The sequence below is a fragment of the Coregonus clupeaformis genome, chromosome 12 (genome assembly GCF_020615455.1).
Source record: "Coregonus clupeaformis isolate EN_2021a chromosome 12, ASM2061545v1, whole genome shotgun sequence".
In the NCBI taxonomy this organism is placed as follows: Eukaryota; Metazoa; Chordata; class Actinopteri; order Salmoniformes; family Salmonidae; genus Coregonus; species Coregonus clupeaformis.
This window is the reverse complement of record NC_059203.1, coordinates 14127641-14145065: the sequence shown is the minus strand read 5'-3', so window position 1 is coordinate 14145065 and position 17425 is coordinate 14127641. Positions and strand designations below refer to the sequence as shown.

General features: G+C 47.5%; 1 protein-coding gene across 1 annotated transcript in view; it reads right to left on the bottom strand.

Annotated features, from left to right (window-relative positions):
* Positions 1–17425, bottom strand: part of slmapa (sarcolemma associated protein a) — a 190915-nt gene that overhangs the window by 83950 nt on the left and 89540 nt on the right. The window contains 6 exon segments of the mRNA XM_045223708.1: positions 137–211; positions 1883–1942; positions 14430–14480; positions 14915–15083; positions 16617–16754; positions 16838–16978. Of these exon segments, the coding sequence (XP_045079643.1) occupies positions 137–211; positions 1883–1942; positions 14430–14480; positions 14915–15083; positions 16617–16754; positions 16838–16978 (634 nt within the window).

Sequence of the window (17425 nt, the reverse complement as noted above, 5' to 3'; positions counted from 1 at the left end):
GTCATTGTTGCTAGCAATCTGTCCGTCCAGAATCACAACAACATGCGGACTTCTGCCCCGTGGAAGCGAGCACATGGTTTTGGTGACGTTGTCAGCTAACCCATCTATGGAGCCCTTGTAATGAACAGTGTTTTACCTTTGAGTCTGTCAGGACTGGTAAGGCTGTCTCCTTCTGCCGTCTGGTGGTTCTGCAGGTGGGCATCTATGACCTCTGAGACAGATGCATAGTAGAGGTCAGCCATTAGTAAGACTGTGGTCATAACACCTCATATCAGTTACATTTAGGGAAAAGTATTGGAAATCAGCATACGAAGCAATTTTATCGTATCTGTCCATAATATTGAAATTTGAGAGGAGCAAAACTTCTCTCCCGACACTTATGCCACAACATTTGTACAATCAAAATAAATTATCTACATTTGTCATTTTATTTTCTAAAGATCTGTCAGTCGGTGAACATGCCTGGGCCAGAATAAATAATAAACACAAGCAGACAAAGGAGACCTTCTAAACAACGCCAAGTAGACCGACTAAAACAACCATATGGCCTCAGCCAAGTAGACCGACTAAAACAACCATATGGCCTCAGCCAAGTAGACCGACTAAAACAACCATATGGCCTCAGCCAAGTAGACCGACTAAAACAACCATATAGCCTCAGCCAAGTAGACTGACTAAACCAACCATATGGCCTCAGCCAAGTAGACCGACTAAAACAACCATAAGGCCTCAGCCAAGTAGAGAATAAAACAACCATATGGCCTCAGCCAAGTAGAGACTAAAACAACCATATGGCCTCAGCCAAGTAGACCGACTAAAACAACCATAAGGCCTCAGCCAAGTAGAGAATAAAACAACCATATGGCCTCAGCCAAGTAGAGACTAAAACAACCATATGGCCTCAGCCAAGTAGACTGACTAAACCAACCATATGGCCTCAGCCAAGTAGACCGACTAAAACAACCATAAGGCCTCAGCCAAGTAGAGAATAAAACAACCATATGGCCTCAGCCAAGTAGACCGACTAAAACAACCATAAGGCCTCAGCCAAGTAGACCGACTAAACCAACCATATGGCCTCAGCCAAGTAGACCGACTAAACCAACCATATGGCCTCAGCCAAGTAGACCGACTAAACCAACCATAAGGCCTCAGCCAAGTAGACCGACTAAACCAACCATATGGCCTCAGCCAAGTAGACCGACTAAACCAACCATATGGCCTCAGCCAAGTAGACCGACTAAAACAACCATAAGGCCTCAGCCAAGTAGAGACTAAAACAACCATACGACCTCAGCCAAGTAGACCGACTAAAACAACCATACGACCTCAGCCAAGTAGAGACTAAAACAACCATATGGCCTCAGCCAAGTAGACCGACTAAAACAACCATATGGCCTCAGCCAAGTAGACCGACTAAAACAACCATACGGCCTCAGCCAAGTAGACCGACTAAAACAACCATACGGCCTCAGCCAAGTAGACCGACTAAAACAACCATAAGGCCTCAGCCAAGTAGACTGACTAAAACAACCATACGACCTCAGCCAAGTAGACCGACTAAACCAACCATATGGCCTCAGCCAAGTAGAGACTAAAACAACCATATGGCCTCAGCCAAGTAGACCGACTAAAACAACCATACGGCCTCAGCCAAGTAGAGACTAAAACAACCATACGACCTCAGCCAAGTAGACCGACTAAAACAACCATATGGCCTCAGCCAAGTAGACCGACTAAAACAACCATATGGCCTCAGCCAAGTAGAAAGGAAATAACTAGATTTAACAACAATGACTAGCTAAACCTAATTCCTACACTACTATTTTGCTGGCAAAGCAAACCATCGAGAACACACACACACACACACACACACACTTACCGTCATAGTTGGCCAGCTTGTGCAACGACGAGCCCACTGCTTCTTTCAACTGCTTCACGGCTGTAGAGGGGAGAAAGGGTGGTCAACACGTGACTATGACTGAATGGGACACCTGTAGGGACACCTGTAGGGACACCTGTAGGGACACCTGTAGGGACACCTGTAGAGTGAGAGAAGCATCCATCTCTAAGCCTTGTCTCAGGATTAGCCTCTAGCTAGCTTCTGAGTGGCAGTAGTAGGAAGGCAGCTTATTTAAGAACAGCAAACCCAAAATGTTCATCAACAAATTAGCTATTAATACGTTAATTTAAATTTGGCATGCTGGAATTCTCTCAACACAGTACCACTCAAAGCAGTGTGATGTCAAAATATACAGAACAGTACAAACGATCGGTGCAAAGACAACAGCTAGCGTCATCACTAGCAGGTAAACTACAGTACCCAACATGCAACAGAACAAGGAAGTTAAACACCCAGACAGTCCAAGAGAGGAACCACACGGTTAGGCTAATATCTAGTGAAAAGTTAAAAAGGTGGTGTTATCATGCAGAAAACAAAGCGTGAATGTCTCAAAAGAAGAGAAAAACTAGTTATGCAATTATATGAAGAAGAAACAATATGTTGTAAAGGGAACCATTCTAGAAGCCTGCCCTTAGACACGGTACACACTCCTATACCAGGAAACCATTCTAGAAGCCTTCCCTTAGACACGGTACACACTCCTATACCAGGAAACCATTCTAGAAGCCTTCCCTTAGACACGGTACACACTCCTATACCAGGAAACCATTCTAGAAGCCTTCCCTTAGACACGGTACACACTCCTATACCAGGAAACCATTCTAGAAGCCTGCCCTTAGACACGGTACACACTCCTATACCAGGAAACCATTCTAGAAGCCTTCCCTTAGACACGGTACACACTCCTATACCAGGAAACCATTCTAGAAGCCTTCCCTTAGACACGGTACACACTCCTATACCAGGAAACCATTCTAGAAGCCTTCCCTTAGACACGGTACACACTCCTATACCAGGAAACCATTCTAGAAGCCTTCCCTTAGACACGGTACACACTCCTATACCAGGAAACCATTCTAGAAGCCTGCCCTTAGACACGGTACACACTCCTATACCAGGAAACCATTCTAGAAGCCTGCCCTTAGACACGGTACACACTCCTATACCAGGAAACCATTCTAGAAGCCTGCCCTTAGACACGGTACACACTCCTATACCAGGAAACCATTCTAGAAGCCTGCCCTTAGACACGGTACACACTCCTATACCAGGAAACCATTCTAGAAGCCTTCCCTTAGACACGGTACACACTCCTATACCAGGAAACCATTCTAGAAGCCTTCCCTTAGACACGGTACACACTCCTATACCAGGAAACCATTCTAGAAGCCTGCCCTTAGACACGGTACACACTCCTATACCAGGAAACCATTCTAGAAGCCTTCCCTTAGACACGGTACACACTCCTATACCAGGAAACCATTCTAGAAGCCTGCCCTTAGACACGGTACACACTCCTATACCAGAAAACCATTCTAGAAGCCTTCCCTTAGACACGGTACACACTCCTATACCAGAAAACCATTCTAGAAGCCTTCCCTTAGACACGGTACACACTCCTATACCAGGAAACCATTCTAGAAGCCTTCCCTTAGACACGGTACACACTCCTATACCAGGAAACCATTCTAGAAGCCTTCCCTTAGACACGGTACACACTCCTATACCAGGAAACCATTCTAGAAGCCTTCCCTTAGACACGGTACACACTCCTATACCAGGAAACCATTCTAGAAGCCTGCCCTTAGACACGGTACACACTCCTATACCAGGAAACCATTCTAGAAGCCTTCCCTTAGACACGGTACACACTCCTATACCAGGAAACCATTCTAGAAGCCTGCCCTTAGACACGGTACACACTCCTATACCAGAAAACCATTCTAGAAGCCTTCCCTTAGACACGGTACACACTCCTATACCAGAAAACCATTCTAGAAGCCTTCCCTTAGACACGGTACACACTCCTATACCAGGAAACCATTCTAGAAGCCTGCCCTTAGACACGGTACATGTGGCTAACCCTAAACTCCTAGATCACAGCAGTTCCCTTGACAACAATAAACTCTGGTTTCATCACGGGCAGCATGGATGGACAGCGTTCTCCAAACCACAGTCAACTAAACGTATCAGTAGGACAGGAAATGGATGTCAGAAACTTTGCGCTACATGTATTCCTCCTCCGTTACACAGTAGCTCTGCGGTAAAGTCGCCCTTAAGGTACACATCTAGGATCAGCTTCCCCTCACCCAGTCCTAACCTTAACCATTTGTGGGGGAAACGGAAAAAAACTGACCCAGGATCAGCATTTAGGGGCAAATTCACACTGAACCCCTGAATCCCAGGGAATAATCATTCATAATCTGAAATATCCTGATGACAGGCTGTCTACTGTCTGCACTATAGTGAAAGCATTGTAACAGATCAGATTTTACACTAGCACCTAGGTCTGGCTGTACAACCAATTGACAAACGTACTGCAAATTGAAAAATCATGTGACTAAACTGACTAAAAAGAAGAAGAAACTCCACTATGAAACAAAGATAAATGACATAAAGAATGATGGTAAAAAGCTTTGGAAGACCTAAAATGATTGGGGGAAGTCTGTCCATAATAAAGCACTGCTCTACCTTCTTAACAGCACTATCAACAAGGCAGGTCCTACAGGCCCTAGTTCTGTCGCACCTGGACTACTGTTCAGTCGTGTGGTCAGGTGCCACAAAGAGGGATTTAGGAAAATTGCAATTGGCTCAGAACAGGGCAGCACGGCTGGACCTTGGATGTACACAGAGAGCTAACATGAATAATATGCATGTCAATCTCTCCTGGCTCAAAGTGGAGGAGAGATTGACTTCAAATCAAATTTTATTTGTCACATGCGCCGAATACAACAGGTGTAGACCTTACCGTGAAAAGCTTACTCACAAGCCCTTAACCAACAATGCAATTTTAAGAAAATAGGATTGAGAAAATATTGACTAAATAAACTAAAAAGGGTTTCAATGCCGAAACTAGTCCGGGTGGCCATTTGATTAATTGTTCAGCAGTCTTATGGCTTGGGGGTAGAAACTGTTAAGGAGCCTTTTGGACCTAGACTTGGCGCTCCGGTACCGCTTGCCGTGCGGTAGCAGAGAGAACAGTCTATGACTTGGGTGACTGGAGTCTTTGACCATTTTTTGGGCCTTCATCTGACACCGCCTAGTATATAGGTCCTGGATGGCAGGAAGCTTGGCACCAGTGATGTACTGGGCCGTACGCACTACCCTCTGTAGTGCCTTACGGTCGGATGCCGAGCAGTTGCCATAGCAGGCGGTGATGCAACCTGTCAGGACGCTCTCGATGGTGGATCTGGGGACCAATGCCAAATCTTTTCAGACTCCTTAGGGGGAATAGGTTTTGTCATGCCCTCTTCACAACTGTCTTGGTGTGCTTGGACCATATTAGTTTGTTGGTGATGTGGACACCAAGGAGCTTGAAACTCTCGACCCCGCTCCACTACAGCCCCGTCGATGTGAATGGGGGCGTGTTCTGCCTGCCTTTTCCCGTAGTCCACGATCATCTCCTTTGTCTTGCTCACATTGAAGGAGAGGTTGTTGTCCTGGCACCACACTGCCAGGTCTCTGACCTCCTCCCTATAGGATGTCTCATTGTTGTCGGTGATCAGGCCTACCACTGTTGTGTCGTCAGCAAACTTAATGATGGTGTTGGAGTTGTGCTTGGCCACGCAGACGTGGGTGAACAGGGAGTACAGGAGGGGACTAAGCACGCACCCCTGAGGGGCCCCAGTGTTGAGGATCAGCGTGGCAGATGTGTTGTTGTCTACCCTTACCACCTGGGGGCGGTCCGTCAGGAAGTCCAGGATCTAGTTGCAGAGGGAGGTGTTTAGTCCCAGTGTCCTTAGCTTAGTGATGAGCTTCGTGGGCACTATGGTGTTGAACGCTGAGCTGTAGTCAATGAACAGCATTCTCACATAGGTGTTCCTTTTGTCCAGGTGGGAAAGGGCAGTGTGGAGTGCGATTGAGATTGCCTCATCTGTGGATCTGTTGGGGCGGTATTTGAATTGGAGTGGGTCTAGGGTTTCTGGGATGATGGTGTTGATGTGAGCCATGACCAGCCTTTCAAAGCATGTCATGGCTACCGACGTGAGTGCTACAGGGCAGTAATCATTTAGGCAGGTCACCGTCACTTTCTTGGGCACAGGGACTATGGTGGTCTGCTTGAAACATGTTGGTATTACAGACTTGGTCAGGGAGAGGTTGAAAATGTAAGTGAAGACACTTGCCAGTTGGTCAGCGCATGCTCGGAGTACACGTCCTGGCAATCCGTCTGGTCCCGCGCGGCCTTGTGAATGTTGACCTGTTTAAAGGTCTTGCTCACATCGGCTACAGAGAGCGTGATCACACAGTCGTCCGGAACAGCTGGTGCTCTCCTGCATGCTTCAGTGTTGCTTGCCTCGAAGCTCGCATAAAAGTCATTTTGCCCGTCTGGTACGCTCGCGTCAGTGGGAAGCTCGCAGCTGGGTTTTCCTTTGTAGTGCGTAATAGTTTGCAAGCCCTGCCACATCTGACGCTTTGCCTGTTTGATGGTTTGTCGGAGGGCATAGCGGGATTTCTTATAAGCGTCCAGATTAGAGTCCCACTCCTTGACAGCGGCAGGTCTAGCCCTTAGCTCAGTGCGGATGTTGCCTGTAATCCATGGCTTCTGGTTGGGATATGTACGTACGGTCACTGTGGGGACGACGTCGTCGATGCACTTATTGATGAAGCCGGTGACTGAGGTGGTATACTCCTCAATGCCATTGGATGAATCCTGGAACATATTCCAGTCTGTGCTAGCAAAACAGCCCTGTAGCGTAGCATCTGCGTCATCTGACCACTTCCGTATTGAGCGAGGTACTTCCTGCTTCCTTAGTTTTTGCTTGAAAGCAGGAATCAGGTGGATAGAATTATGGTCAGATTTGCCAAATGGAGGGCGAGGGAGAGCTTTGTACGCGTCTCTGTGTGTGGAGTAAAGGTGGTCTAGAGTTTTCTTTTCCTCTGCTTCCACGTGACATGCTGATAGAAATGAGGTCAAACGGATTTAAGTTTGCCTGCATTAAAGTCCCCTGCCACTAGGAGCGCCACTTCTGGATGAGCATTTTCTTGTCTGCTTAGAGACTGTAGCATCAACAGCTCGTTGAGTGAGCTCTTTTCGTCATAAGAGATGGTAGCATATACAGCTCGTTGAGTGAGGTCTTAGTGCGAGCGTTGGTTTGTGGTGGTAAATAGACAGCTACAAAAAATATAGATAAACTCTCTTGGTAGATAGTGTGGTCTACAGCTTATCATGAGGTACTCTACCTCAGGCGAGCAATACCTCGAGACTACCTTAATATTAGACATCGCGCACCAGTTGTTATTGACAAATAGACACACACCTCCACCCCTCGTCTTACCGGACGTAGCGGTTCTGTCCTGCCGATGCGGAAAACCCAGCCAACTGTTTATTATCCGTGTCTTCGTTCAGCCAACGACTCGGTGAAACATAAGATTGTAGGATATTCTCGAACGGAGCTCATCCAGTTTATTCTCCAGTGATTGCACGTTGGCCAATAGAACGGAAGGTGGAGGCGGGTTACCCATTCGCCGACGAATTCTCACAAGGCACCCTGATCTCCGCTCCCTGTATTTCCTCCTTTTTCTTCATGCGAATGACGGGGATTTGGGCCTTGTCTGAGAGCAACATTATATCCTTCGCGTCAGACTCATTAAACAAAAAATCTTCGTCCAGTTCGAGGTGAGTAATCACTGTTCTGATATCCAGAAGCTCTTTTCGGTAAAAAAAACACACAAAATAGCACAATTGGTTATGAGCTCGTAAAATGGCAGCCATCCCTTCCGGTGCCATTCTCCTACTTGTATTTGTGATAGGTATTGACATGTTTAAACGACTAGCACACAGCTCGGACACCCATGCATACCCCACAAGACATGCCACCAGAGGTCTCTTCACAGTCTCAAATTCCAGAACAGACTATGGGAGGCGCACAGTACTACATAGAGCCATGACTACATGGAACACTATTCCACATCAAGTAACTGATGCAAGCAGTAAAATTAGATTAAAAAAACAGATACAAATACACCTTATGGAACAGTGGGGACTGTGAAGCAACACAAACATAGACACAGACACATGCATACACACACACACGATAACATACGCACTATACACACACGTGCACATGGATTTTGTGTTGTAGATATGTGGTAGTAGAGTAGGGGCCTGAGGGCACACAGTGTGCTGTGAAATCTGTTATGAATGTATTGTAATGTCTTAATTTTGCTGGACCCCAGGAATGGGGTTCCATAATAAATACAAATACTCAACCTACAACAACCTGAACTCAATTTCAAATTGCTGAGGCAAATATTAACCTATCTGGTATTCTCAGGGCATCAATGGAACACGTAGAACACTCAGATGGTGGAAAATCAATTGAAAGTCTGCCTCCATAAATGTAGTGCATGGCCAGCAATATATTGACAGGAGCCCTTCAGCCCAGGGCTGGAATCTGCGTGCTGTGGTCTATTCATAAAGCTAGGATTTGATTAGAGCTGATGTAGTCTGAACTGGAGCAAGCAAACAGTGGAACGAATGCTGTAGTGTACACTATGTACTCTCTAGTGTGTTGCTGTAGTGTACACTAAAGTAGTGCAATCCCCTCCACCCTTTTCAAGAAAGTAGTCTAACAAAGAAAGAAACAAAAATATCATGATGTATGACCACTACATAATCTGACCACTGAGAGATGTATGACCACAACATAATCTGACCACAGAGATGTATGACCACAACATAATCTGACCACTACATAATCTGACCACTACATAATCTGACCACTGAGAGATGTATGACCACTGAGAGATACAGAATATAGTATAATATGTATAGGACATATCTATAGTATAATATGTATAGGACATATCTATAGTATAATATGTATAGGACATATCTATAGGACATATCAGTAGTAACTTGTGCAGACAGATCAGTACGATAGGCTGGACAGACACACAGGACATCCAGTCTTAAATTAGGGAACAGCAACAGGACAAGTCATTGGACATCCAGTCTTAAATTAGGGAACAGCAACAGGACAAGTCATTGGACACCCAGTCTTAAATTAGGGAACAGCAACAGGACAAGTCATTGGACACCCAGTCTTAAATTAGGGAACAGCAACAGGACAAGTCATTGGACATCCAGTCTTAAATTAGGGAACAGCAACAGGACAAGTCATTGGACATCCAGTCTTAAATTAGGGAACAGCAACAGGGCAAGTCATTGGACATCCAGTCTTAAATTAGGGAACAGCAACAGGACATCCAGCCTCCTCTATCTAACAGTCTACTACAGACTTCACCTGGAACTCTCATCTGGTCTATCAACGATGCAAATATCAAGTAGCCTAATGCCAAATCCAAACTACCAATGGCACACCTATAAATCCAAGATGCTCTGATCGGAATCCACGTGGAATCGGGAACAAAAAACTATAAACCTTTTCCTCCTCCAGGTTTCCAGTGTTCATTCAATCAATATCAAAAATCAGTCAAATGTATTTAGAAAGGCCTTTTCACATCAGCAGTAAGTTGTCACAAAATACTTTCACAACAGATACAAGCTTTGTCTTAGCGCGGCAACTCAGACCTGGCTGCCTCAGCAATACTACAGTACTACTACTGTTCATGTTACGGTATCCAGGGATACGGTATCCAGGGAGATCACACTGCACCGCAAAGAGATGATGGACAGGTTCACTGGTGCCTGAAGGCCTGTGAAGGCCAGTGCAATGGGCCAATGTTTACAGTAAAGCTACTGTAATGTCCACTGTTGTTGTGTGAGTCACATTAGGAGACTGCGTAGAACATCCTTTTCTTACAAGAGAATACCAGTGCTGTTTTACATAATAACACATAACAAGTCCCTCTCAATCTACATTGATGAATCTATAGTTAATTAACTTCCTGTTAGTTAGTTAGAAAATATTAATGGAATCCAACACAACTTGTGAATAATTTTAATGAAACACCAGTACTCCCTACAGAACAGTACTCCACCCTCAAGTTGACCACTAGAGAATGAGCATCAGTATGAACCAGTTCATCACACTCCTTTACACATTGTTGATTTAAAGCACCCAGATCATCAGTGTGTAGCCACCAGCAAGTGGAGAACACAGCAAGAGAGATCCCAGGTGAATAACTAAAGCCAAACGACCTTCCTGTCTCCTGCTGGATCTCCTGGTACACAGACATGAAGCCTCAACAACCCCAAACAAGCTCAACTTACAGTATATCACATTGATTTAAAAACCAGCAGCAATAGTCAAAATGACTTACGGTAACCTGGTCTAGACCCCAGTGTGTTACGGTAACCTGGCCTAGACCCCAGTGTGTTACGGTAACCTGGCCTAGACCCCAGTGTGTTACGGTAACCTGGCCTAGACCCCAGTGTGTTACGGTAACCTGGCCTAGACCCCAGTGTGTTACGGTAACCTGGTCTAGACCCCAGTGAGTTACGGTAACCTGGTCTAGACCCCAGTGTGTTACGGTAACCTGGCCTAGACCCCAGTGTGTTACGGTAACCTGGCCTAGACCCCAGTGTGTTACGGTAACCTGGCCTAGACCCCAGTGTGTTACGGTAACCTGGCCTAGACCCCAGTGTGTTACGGTAACCTGGCCTAGACCCCAGTGTGTTACGGTAACCTGGCCTAGACCCCAGTGTGTTACGGTAACCTGGTCTAGACCCCAGTGAGTTACGGTAACCTGGTCTAGACCCCAGTGTGTTACGGTAACCTGGTCTAGACCCCAGTGTGTTACGGTAACCTGGTCTAGACCCCAGTGTGTTACGGTAACCTGGTCTAGACCCCAGTGAGTTACGGTAACCTGGTCTAGACCCCAGTGTGTTACGGTAACCTGGCCTAGACCCCAGTGTGTTACGGTAACCTGGCCTAGACCCCAGTGTGTTACGGTAACCTGGCCTAGACCCCAGTGTGTTACGGTAACCTGGCCTAGACCCCAGTGTGTTACGGTAACCTGGCCTAGACCCCAGTGTGTTACGGTAACCTGGCCTAGACCCCAGTGTGTTACGGTAACCTGGCCTAGACCCCAGTCTGTTACGGTAACCTGGCCTAGACCCCAGTGTGTTACGGTAACCTGGTCTAGACCCCAGTGAGTTACGGTAACCTGGTCTAGACCCCAGTGTGTTACGGTAACCTGGTCTAGACCCCAGTGTGTTACGGTAACCTGGCCTAGACACCAGTGTATTACGGTAACCTGGTCTAGACCCCAGTGTGTTACGGTAACCTGGTCTAGACCCCAGTGTGTTACGGTAACCTGGTCTAGACCCCAGTGTGTTACGGTAACCTGGTCTAGACCCCAGTGTGTTACGGTAACCTGGTCTAGACCCCAGTGTGTTACGGTAACCTGGCCTAGACCCCAGTGTGTTACGGTAACCTGGCCTAGACCCCAGTGTGTTACGGTAACCTGGTCTAGACCCCAGTGTGTTACGGTAACCTGGCCTAGACCCCAGTGTGTTACGGTAACCTGGTCTAGACCACAAAGAGCATGCAGAAGCGTATTTATCGTATCCCATTACTGTGACTGCCTACACAACCAGTAATTAGCATGCATGTAGGAACCCAAACAGACAGCTGTAGGGTTAGAACGAATATCCTACTACTACTACTGACAACCTGCAACACACATATAGTGACGCTTGAAACTATGTCAACACTGCAGGGCTGGTCAGTATTTTGCTATAAAATATTAAAATAAACATAAAACCCTTATCTAAACACCAACTCGTAAAAAAGACATTCCAAGTAAAAATTATATATTTTCATTGTTTATTTAACAAAAAGTGGTTTAATTAACAGAAACTCAGATTTGATGTGTGCAAAGATATGCGAACCCCTTCAGTCAACAGCTTGTGGCACCTCCATTAGCAGCGATACCTTGGACTAAACGTCTCCTATAGCCAGTAATCAGTCTCTGACGTCTGTTTCGAGGGATCTTTGCCCACTCCTCCTTACAGAACTCAATTTAGTGAGGTTTGAGGGGTGTCTTGCATGAACTGCCCGCTTTCAGGTCCTGCCACAGCATCTCGATTGGATTTAGGTCAGGACCAATCCAAAACACAAATCTTATTTCTCCTGAGCCACTCTTTGCTTGAATGCTTTGGGTCGTTATCTCGTCGGAAGACCCATTTTCGGCCCAGCTTTAGCTCCTTGACTGACGGCCTCACGTTCTGTTCAAGAATCTCCCGGTATACCTCAGAATTCATGGTTCCCTTAATGATGTGGAGTCGTCCAGGTCCAGAGGAGGAAAATCAGCCCCAGATCTTGACATTCCCTTCACCATGCTTGACTGTTGGGATAAGGTTATTTTGGTGGTAGGCAGCTTTGGGTTTTCACCAAACATAGTGGTGTTGATTGTGAACAAAAAGGTCAATTTCGGACTCATCGGTCCAGATAATGGACTTCAAGAAACCTTCAGGTTTGTCCAGGTGGTCTCTGGCAAAGTTAAGACAAGACAGTTTGGTTCTGTTTTGACAGCGGAGGATTCTTCCTAGCAACCCTCCCGTGAACGGCATTTTGATTCAGTGTTCTTACTGTTGAAGCATGCACAGTTACCGGAGAGCAGTAAGGGACTCTGCAAATCTCTAGATGTTATGTTTGGGTTGGCTTTTACCTGATTTATTATTGTTCTTGAGGCTCTTGGGGATATTTTGGAAAGGCGTCCACTTCTAGGCCAAGTTGCTGTCATGTTAAATGCTCTCCATTTGTAAATGATTTGCCTCACAGTGGACTGATGGAGCTCAAATCTTTTTGAGATGGTTTTATAGCCTTCCCCAGACTGATGTGCTCTCACTACCCTCATCATGATGTCCTCTGAGCTCCCCAGACTGATGTGCTCTCACTACCCTCGTCCTGATGTCCTCTCACTACCCTCGTCCTGATGTGCTCTCACTACCCTCGTCCTGATGTCCTCTCCCTACCCTCGTCCTGATGTCCTCTCACTACCCTCGTCCTGATGTCCTCTCCCTACCCTCGTCCTGATGTCCTCTCACTACCCTCGTCCTGATGTCCTCTCACTACCCTCGTCCTGATGGCCTCTCACTACCCTCGTCCTGATGGCCTCTCACTACCCTCGTCCTGATGTCCTCTCACTACCCTCGTCCTGATGGCCTCTCACTACCCTCGTCCTGATGGCCTCTCACTACCCTCGTCCTGATGGCCTCTCACTACCCTCGTCCTGATGTCCTCTCACTACCCTCGTCCTGATGTCCTCTCACTACCCTCGTCCTGATGTCCTCTCACTACCCTCGTCCTGATGTCCTCTGAGATCCCCAGACTGATGTCCTCTCACTACCCTCGTCCTGATGTCCTCTGAGATCCCCAGACTGATGTGCTCTCACTACCCTCGTCCTGATGTCCTCTGAGATCTCCTCTCCTCTCGGCATGGTGTGGCTTTGCATTCACCTGGATGGGTAACACCAAACTGACCAGGTTTCTTATCTCTATTTATCAGAGTCCCGCCCAAACTCTTTCCTAACGATCTCTCCTTTGATTGGTTCATTTGGTAGCTAATTATTTACCCACCTGATTCTACTTACCTACTTCATTTAAACAACGCAACTTCGGTTCACTTATTTTTGCACCTGCACTAATTCCTTTTTAATGTTGTTTTTCTACTACATGCATGATTTCCTCTACACCAACATATGGTATTGATAAATATAAACCTGTTATGTCAGATCAAAAAGACTGGTTCTGATTAAATGACGATTTCATGGTAAAAACTGAAAAAATCTGCACAAGGAGTTCACATACTTTCAAGCAGAACTGTATATCCCAATATAGAAACACATATAGAAACTGATAAGGACACGCTTGTGAAGCAGCACTGGATAGAAATCATGCTTGGTGAACAAACAGCTACAGGAACCAGTAGCTAGCTACCATTCAGACAACAGATCAGAAGGAGCAAGACTGACGGACTGACGGACAGACGGACAGACGGACAGAACGAAGTAGATGAAGAATAACAAGCAACGGAAGGTCAGAAGCTCTGAGTCATGTTCCCTATGGGCCCTGGTTAAATATAGTGCACTACGGAGGGAACAGGGTTCCCTATGGGCCCTGGTTAAATATAGTGCACTACGGAGGGAACAGGGTTCCAAATAGGCCCTGGTTAAATATAGTGCACTACGGAGGGAACAGGGTTCCCTATGAGCCCTGGTTAAATATAGTGCACTACGGAGGGAACAGGGTTCCCTATGGGCCCTGGTTAAATATAGTGCACTACGGAGGGAACAGGGTTCCCTATGGGCCCTGGTTAAATATAGTGCACTACGGAGGGAACAGGGTGCCATAGCGGCTGCAGCCAAGCAGAGCACTAATAACGGACCGTCACTCACCTAAACTGTTGTTGTCCTTTATGCTTTTGTCCTGCAGCTGATCTAACCCAACTGGAAACAACAACAACTTCAATTATTCTTGGAGGACATGGACTGGAGTGACCCAAGGTCAACTTAAATTGTTCTTTGAGGACATGGACTGGAGTGACCCAAGGTCAACTTAAATTGTTCTTTGAGGACATGGACTGGAGTGACCGAAGGTCAACTTACATTGTTCTTTGAGGACATGGACTGGAGTGACCCAAGGTCAATTTAAATTATTCTTTGAGGACATGGACTGGAGTGACCCAAGGTCAACTTAAATTGTTCTTTGAGGACATGGACTGGAGTGACCCAAGGTCAATTTAAATTATTCTTTGAGGACATAGACTGGAGTGACCGAAGATAAACTTAAATTGTTCTTTGAGGACATGGACTGGAGTGACCGAAGGTCAACTTAAATTACTACTACTGTTCAAAGGTGTGTGTGTGTCTCTGTTGCTAACCTTGCAGGGCAGTGAGGCGCTCGTTAGTGAAGTCGTTATCAGCCTGCAGGGCCTCAATACGAGCCTGTAGAGTCTGTTCCTTCTCCTCCATCTCCTCAATGCAAAGCTGCAGCTCCTTCTTCTCCAGCTGACCCTTCTGAGTCAACTCCTCCTGGCGGCCCTCTGCCAGCTACACACAGGAACATTTGGTCATGTTAAAGGCATGTTAAAGGCATGTTAAAGGCATGTTAAAGGGTGTTCTGGAGAATCTGATGTGTGTGCTGGTGCTCAGACATTAGATAGAAATGTCACTGATCTTCAAGCCTCTACAATAAAGTGACTGAGTTTCTTCCTCCTCTCCAACCTGTGTCCCCCCCTCTCTCCTCTTCAACCTGTCCCCCCCTCTCTCCTCTTCAACCTGTGTCCCCCCCCTCTCCTCTTCAACCTGTGTCCCCCCTCTCCTCTTCAACCTGTCCCCCCCTCTCTCCTCTTCAACCTGTGTCCCCCCTCTCCTCTTCAACCTGTGTCCCCCCCTCTCCTCTTCAACCTGTGTCCCCCCCCTCTCCTCTCCAACCTGTGTCCCCCCTCTCCTCTTCAACCTGTGTCCCCCCCCTCTCCTCTTCAACCTGTGTCCCCCCTCTCCTCTTCAACCTGTGTCCCCCCCCTCTCTCCTCTCCAACCTGTGTCCCCCCCCCTCTCCTCTTCAACCTGTGTCCCCCCCTCTCTCCTCTTCAACCTGTGTCCCCCCCCCTCTCTCCTCTTCAACCTGTGTCCCCCCCTCTCCTCTCCAACCTGTGTCCCCCCCCCTCTCCTCTTCAACCTGTGTCCCCCCCTCTCTCTTCCCCCTCTCTTCAACCTGTGTCCCCCCTCTCCTCTTCAACCTGTGTCCCCCCTCTCTCCTCCCTCTTCAACCTGTGTCCCCCCCTCTCCTCTTCAACCTGTGTCCCCCCCCCTCTCCTCTTCAACCTGTGTCCCCCTCTCTCCTCTTCAACCTGTCCCCCCTCTCTCCTCTTCAACCTGTGTCCCCCCCCTCTCTCCTCTTCAACCTGTCCCCCCTCTCTCCTCTTCAACCTGTGTCCCCCCTCTCTCCTCTTCAACCTGTGTCCCCCCCCTCTCTCCTCTTCAACCTGTCTCCCCCCTCTCTCCTCTTCAACCTGTCTCCCCCCTCTCCTACCTGTCCCCCCCCTCTCCTCTCCAACCTGTGTCCCCCCTCTCTCCTCTTCAACCTGTGTCCCCCCCTCTCTCCTCTTCAACCTGTCCCCCCCCTCTCTCCTCTTCAACCTGTCCCCCCTCTCTCCTCTTCAACCTGTCCCCCCCCCTCTCCTCTCCTACCTTTGTCCCCCCTCTCTCCTCTTCAACCTGTCCCCCCCCCTCTCTCCTCTCCAACCTTTGTCCCCCCTCTCTCCTCTCCAACCTGTCCCTCCCCCCTCTCTCCTCTCCAACCTTTGTCCCCCCTCTCTCCTCTTCAACCTGTGTCCCCCCCTCTCTCCTCTTCAACCTGTGTCCCCCCCTCTCTCCTCTTCAACCTGTGTCCCCCCCCTCTCTCCTCTCCAACCTGTGTCCCCCCCTTATCCTCTCCAACCTGTGTCCCCCCCCTCTCTCTCCTCTCCAACCTGTGCCCCCCCTCCTATCCAACCGGTTGACCCCCCTACCCAACCTGTGCCCCCTCCCCTCCCCAACCTGTGTCTCCACCCCCCTCACCAACCACGTTCACCTACTGTACCTTGATCTTGTCTGTGAGGTCCTTGATCTCGTTGATGGCCCCGTTGTACTTATTTGCCAGTTCTCTGAACTCTTCCTGGTTCCTCTCATTCATCTCCTTTAGATGGGTACACTCATCCTCCGTGTTACTCAGAGATCTCTGGAATAACAACAGTTGAGATGACAACACATTCATTCATTCATCCTCCACACACACACACTTCACCCAGCCCCGGGTCTCACCTCGACCTCTGACAGCTTCCTGACCACCTCGATCTTCTCCTGCAGGACCCTCCTCAGGGACTCTTTGGCCGTGGTCTCATAGTTGTGTTTGTCTTCCTGCAGGGCTGCCAGCTCGTTACGCATCCCATCCTCCGTTTGGTTCTTGAGAGGGGGAGGGGGAGGTTAGCGAAATAGACAGAGGGGTAGGGTGGGACTGTCTATGGGGTTGTCTCTGGTGCTTTGACTAATACACAGTCATAGGGTCAGGAGTTTTTTATGGCCATGTAAAGTGCCCATCAGTTCCCATGGTCAGGAAAGACTATTAATCCAAATACAGGAAGAAAAAAAACCCAATTAGAATGTCAATAGATATATACAGTGAGCTCCAACAGTATTGGGACAGGGACACATTGGTTGTTGTTTTGGCTCTGTACTCCAGCACTTTGGATTGGAAATGATACAATGACTATGAGGTTAAAGTGCAGACTGTCAGCTTTAATTAGAGGGTACTTTCATCCATATCGAGTGAACCGTTTAGAAATTACTAAAGGACCAAAAGTATTGGGACAAGTTCACCTACACTACCAGTTAAAAGTTTGGACACACCTA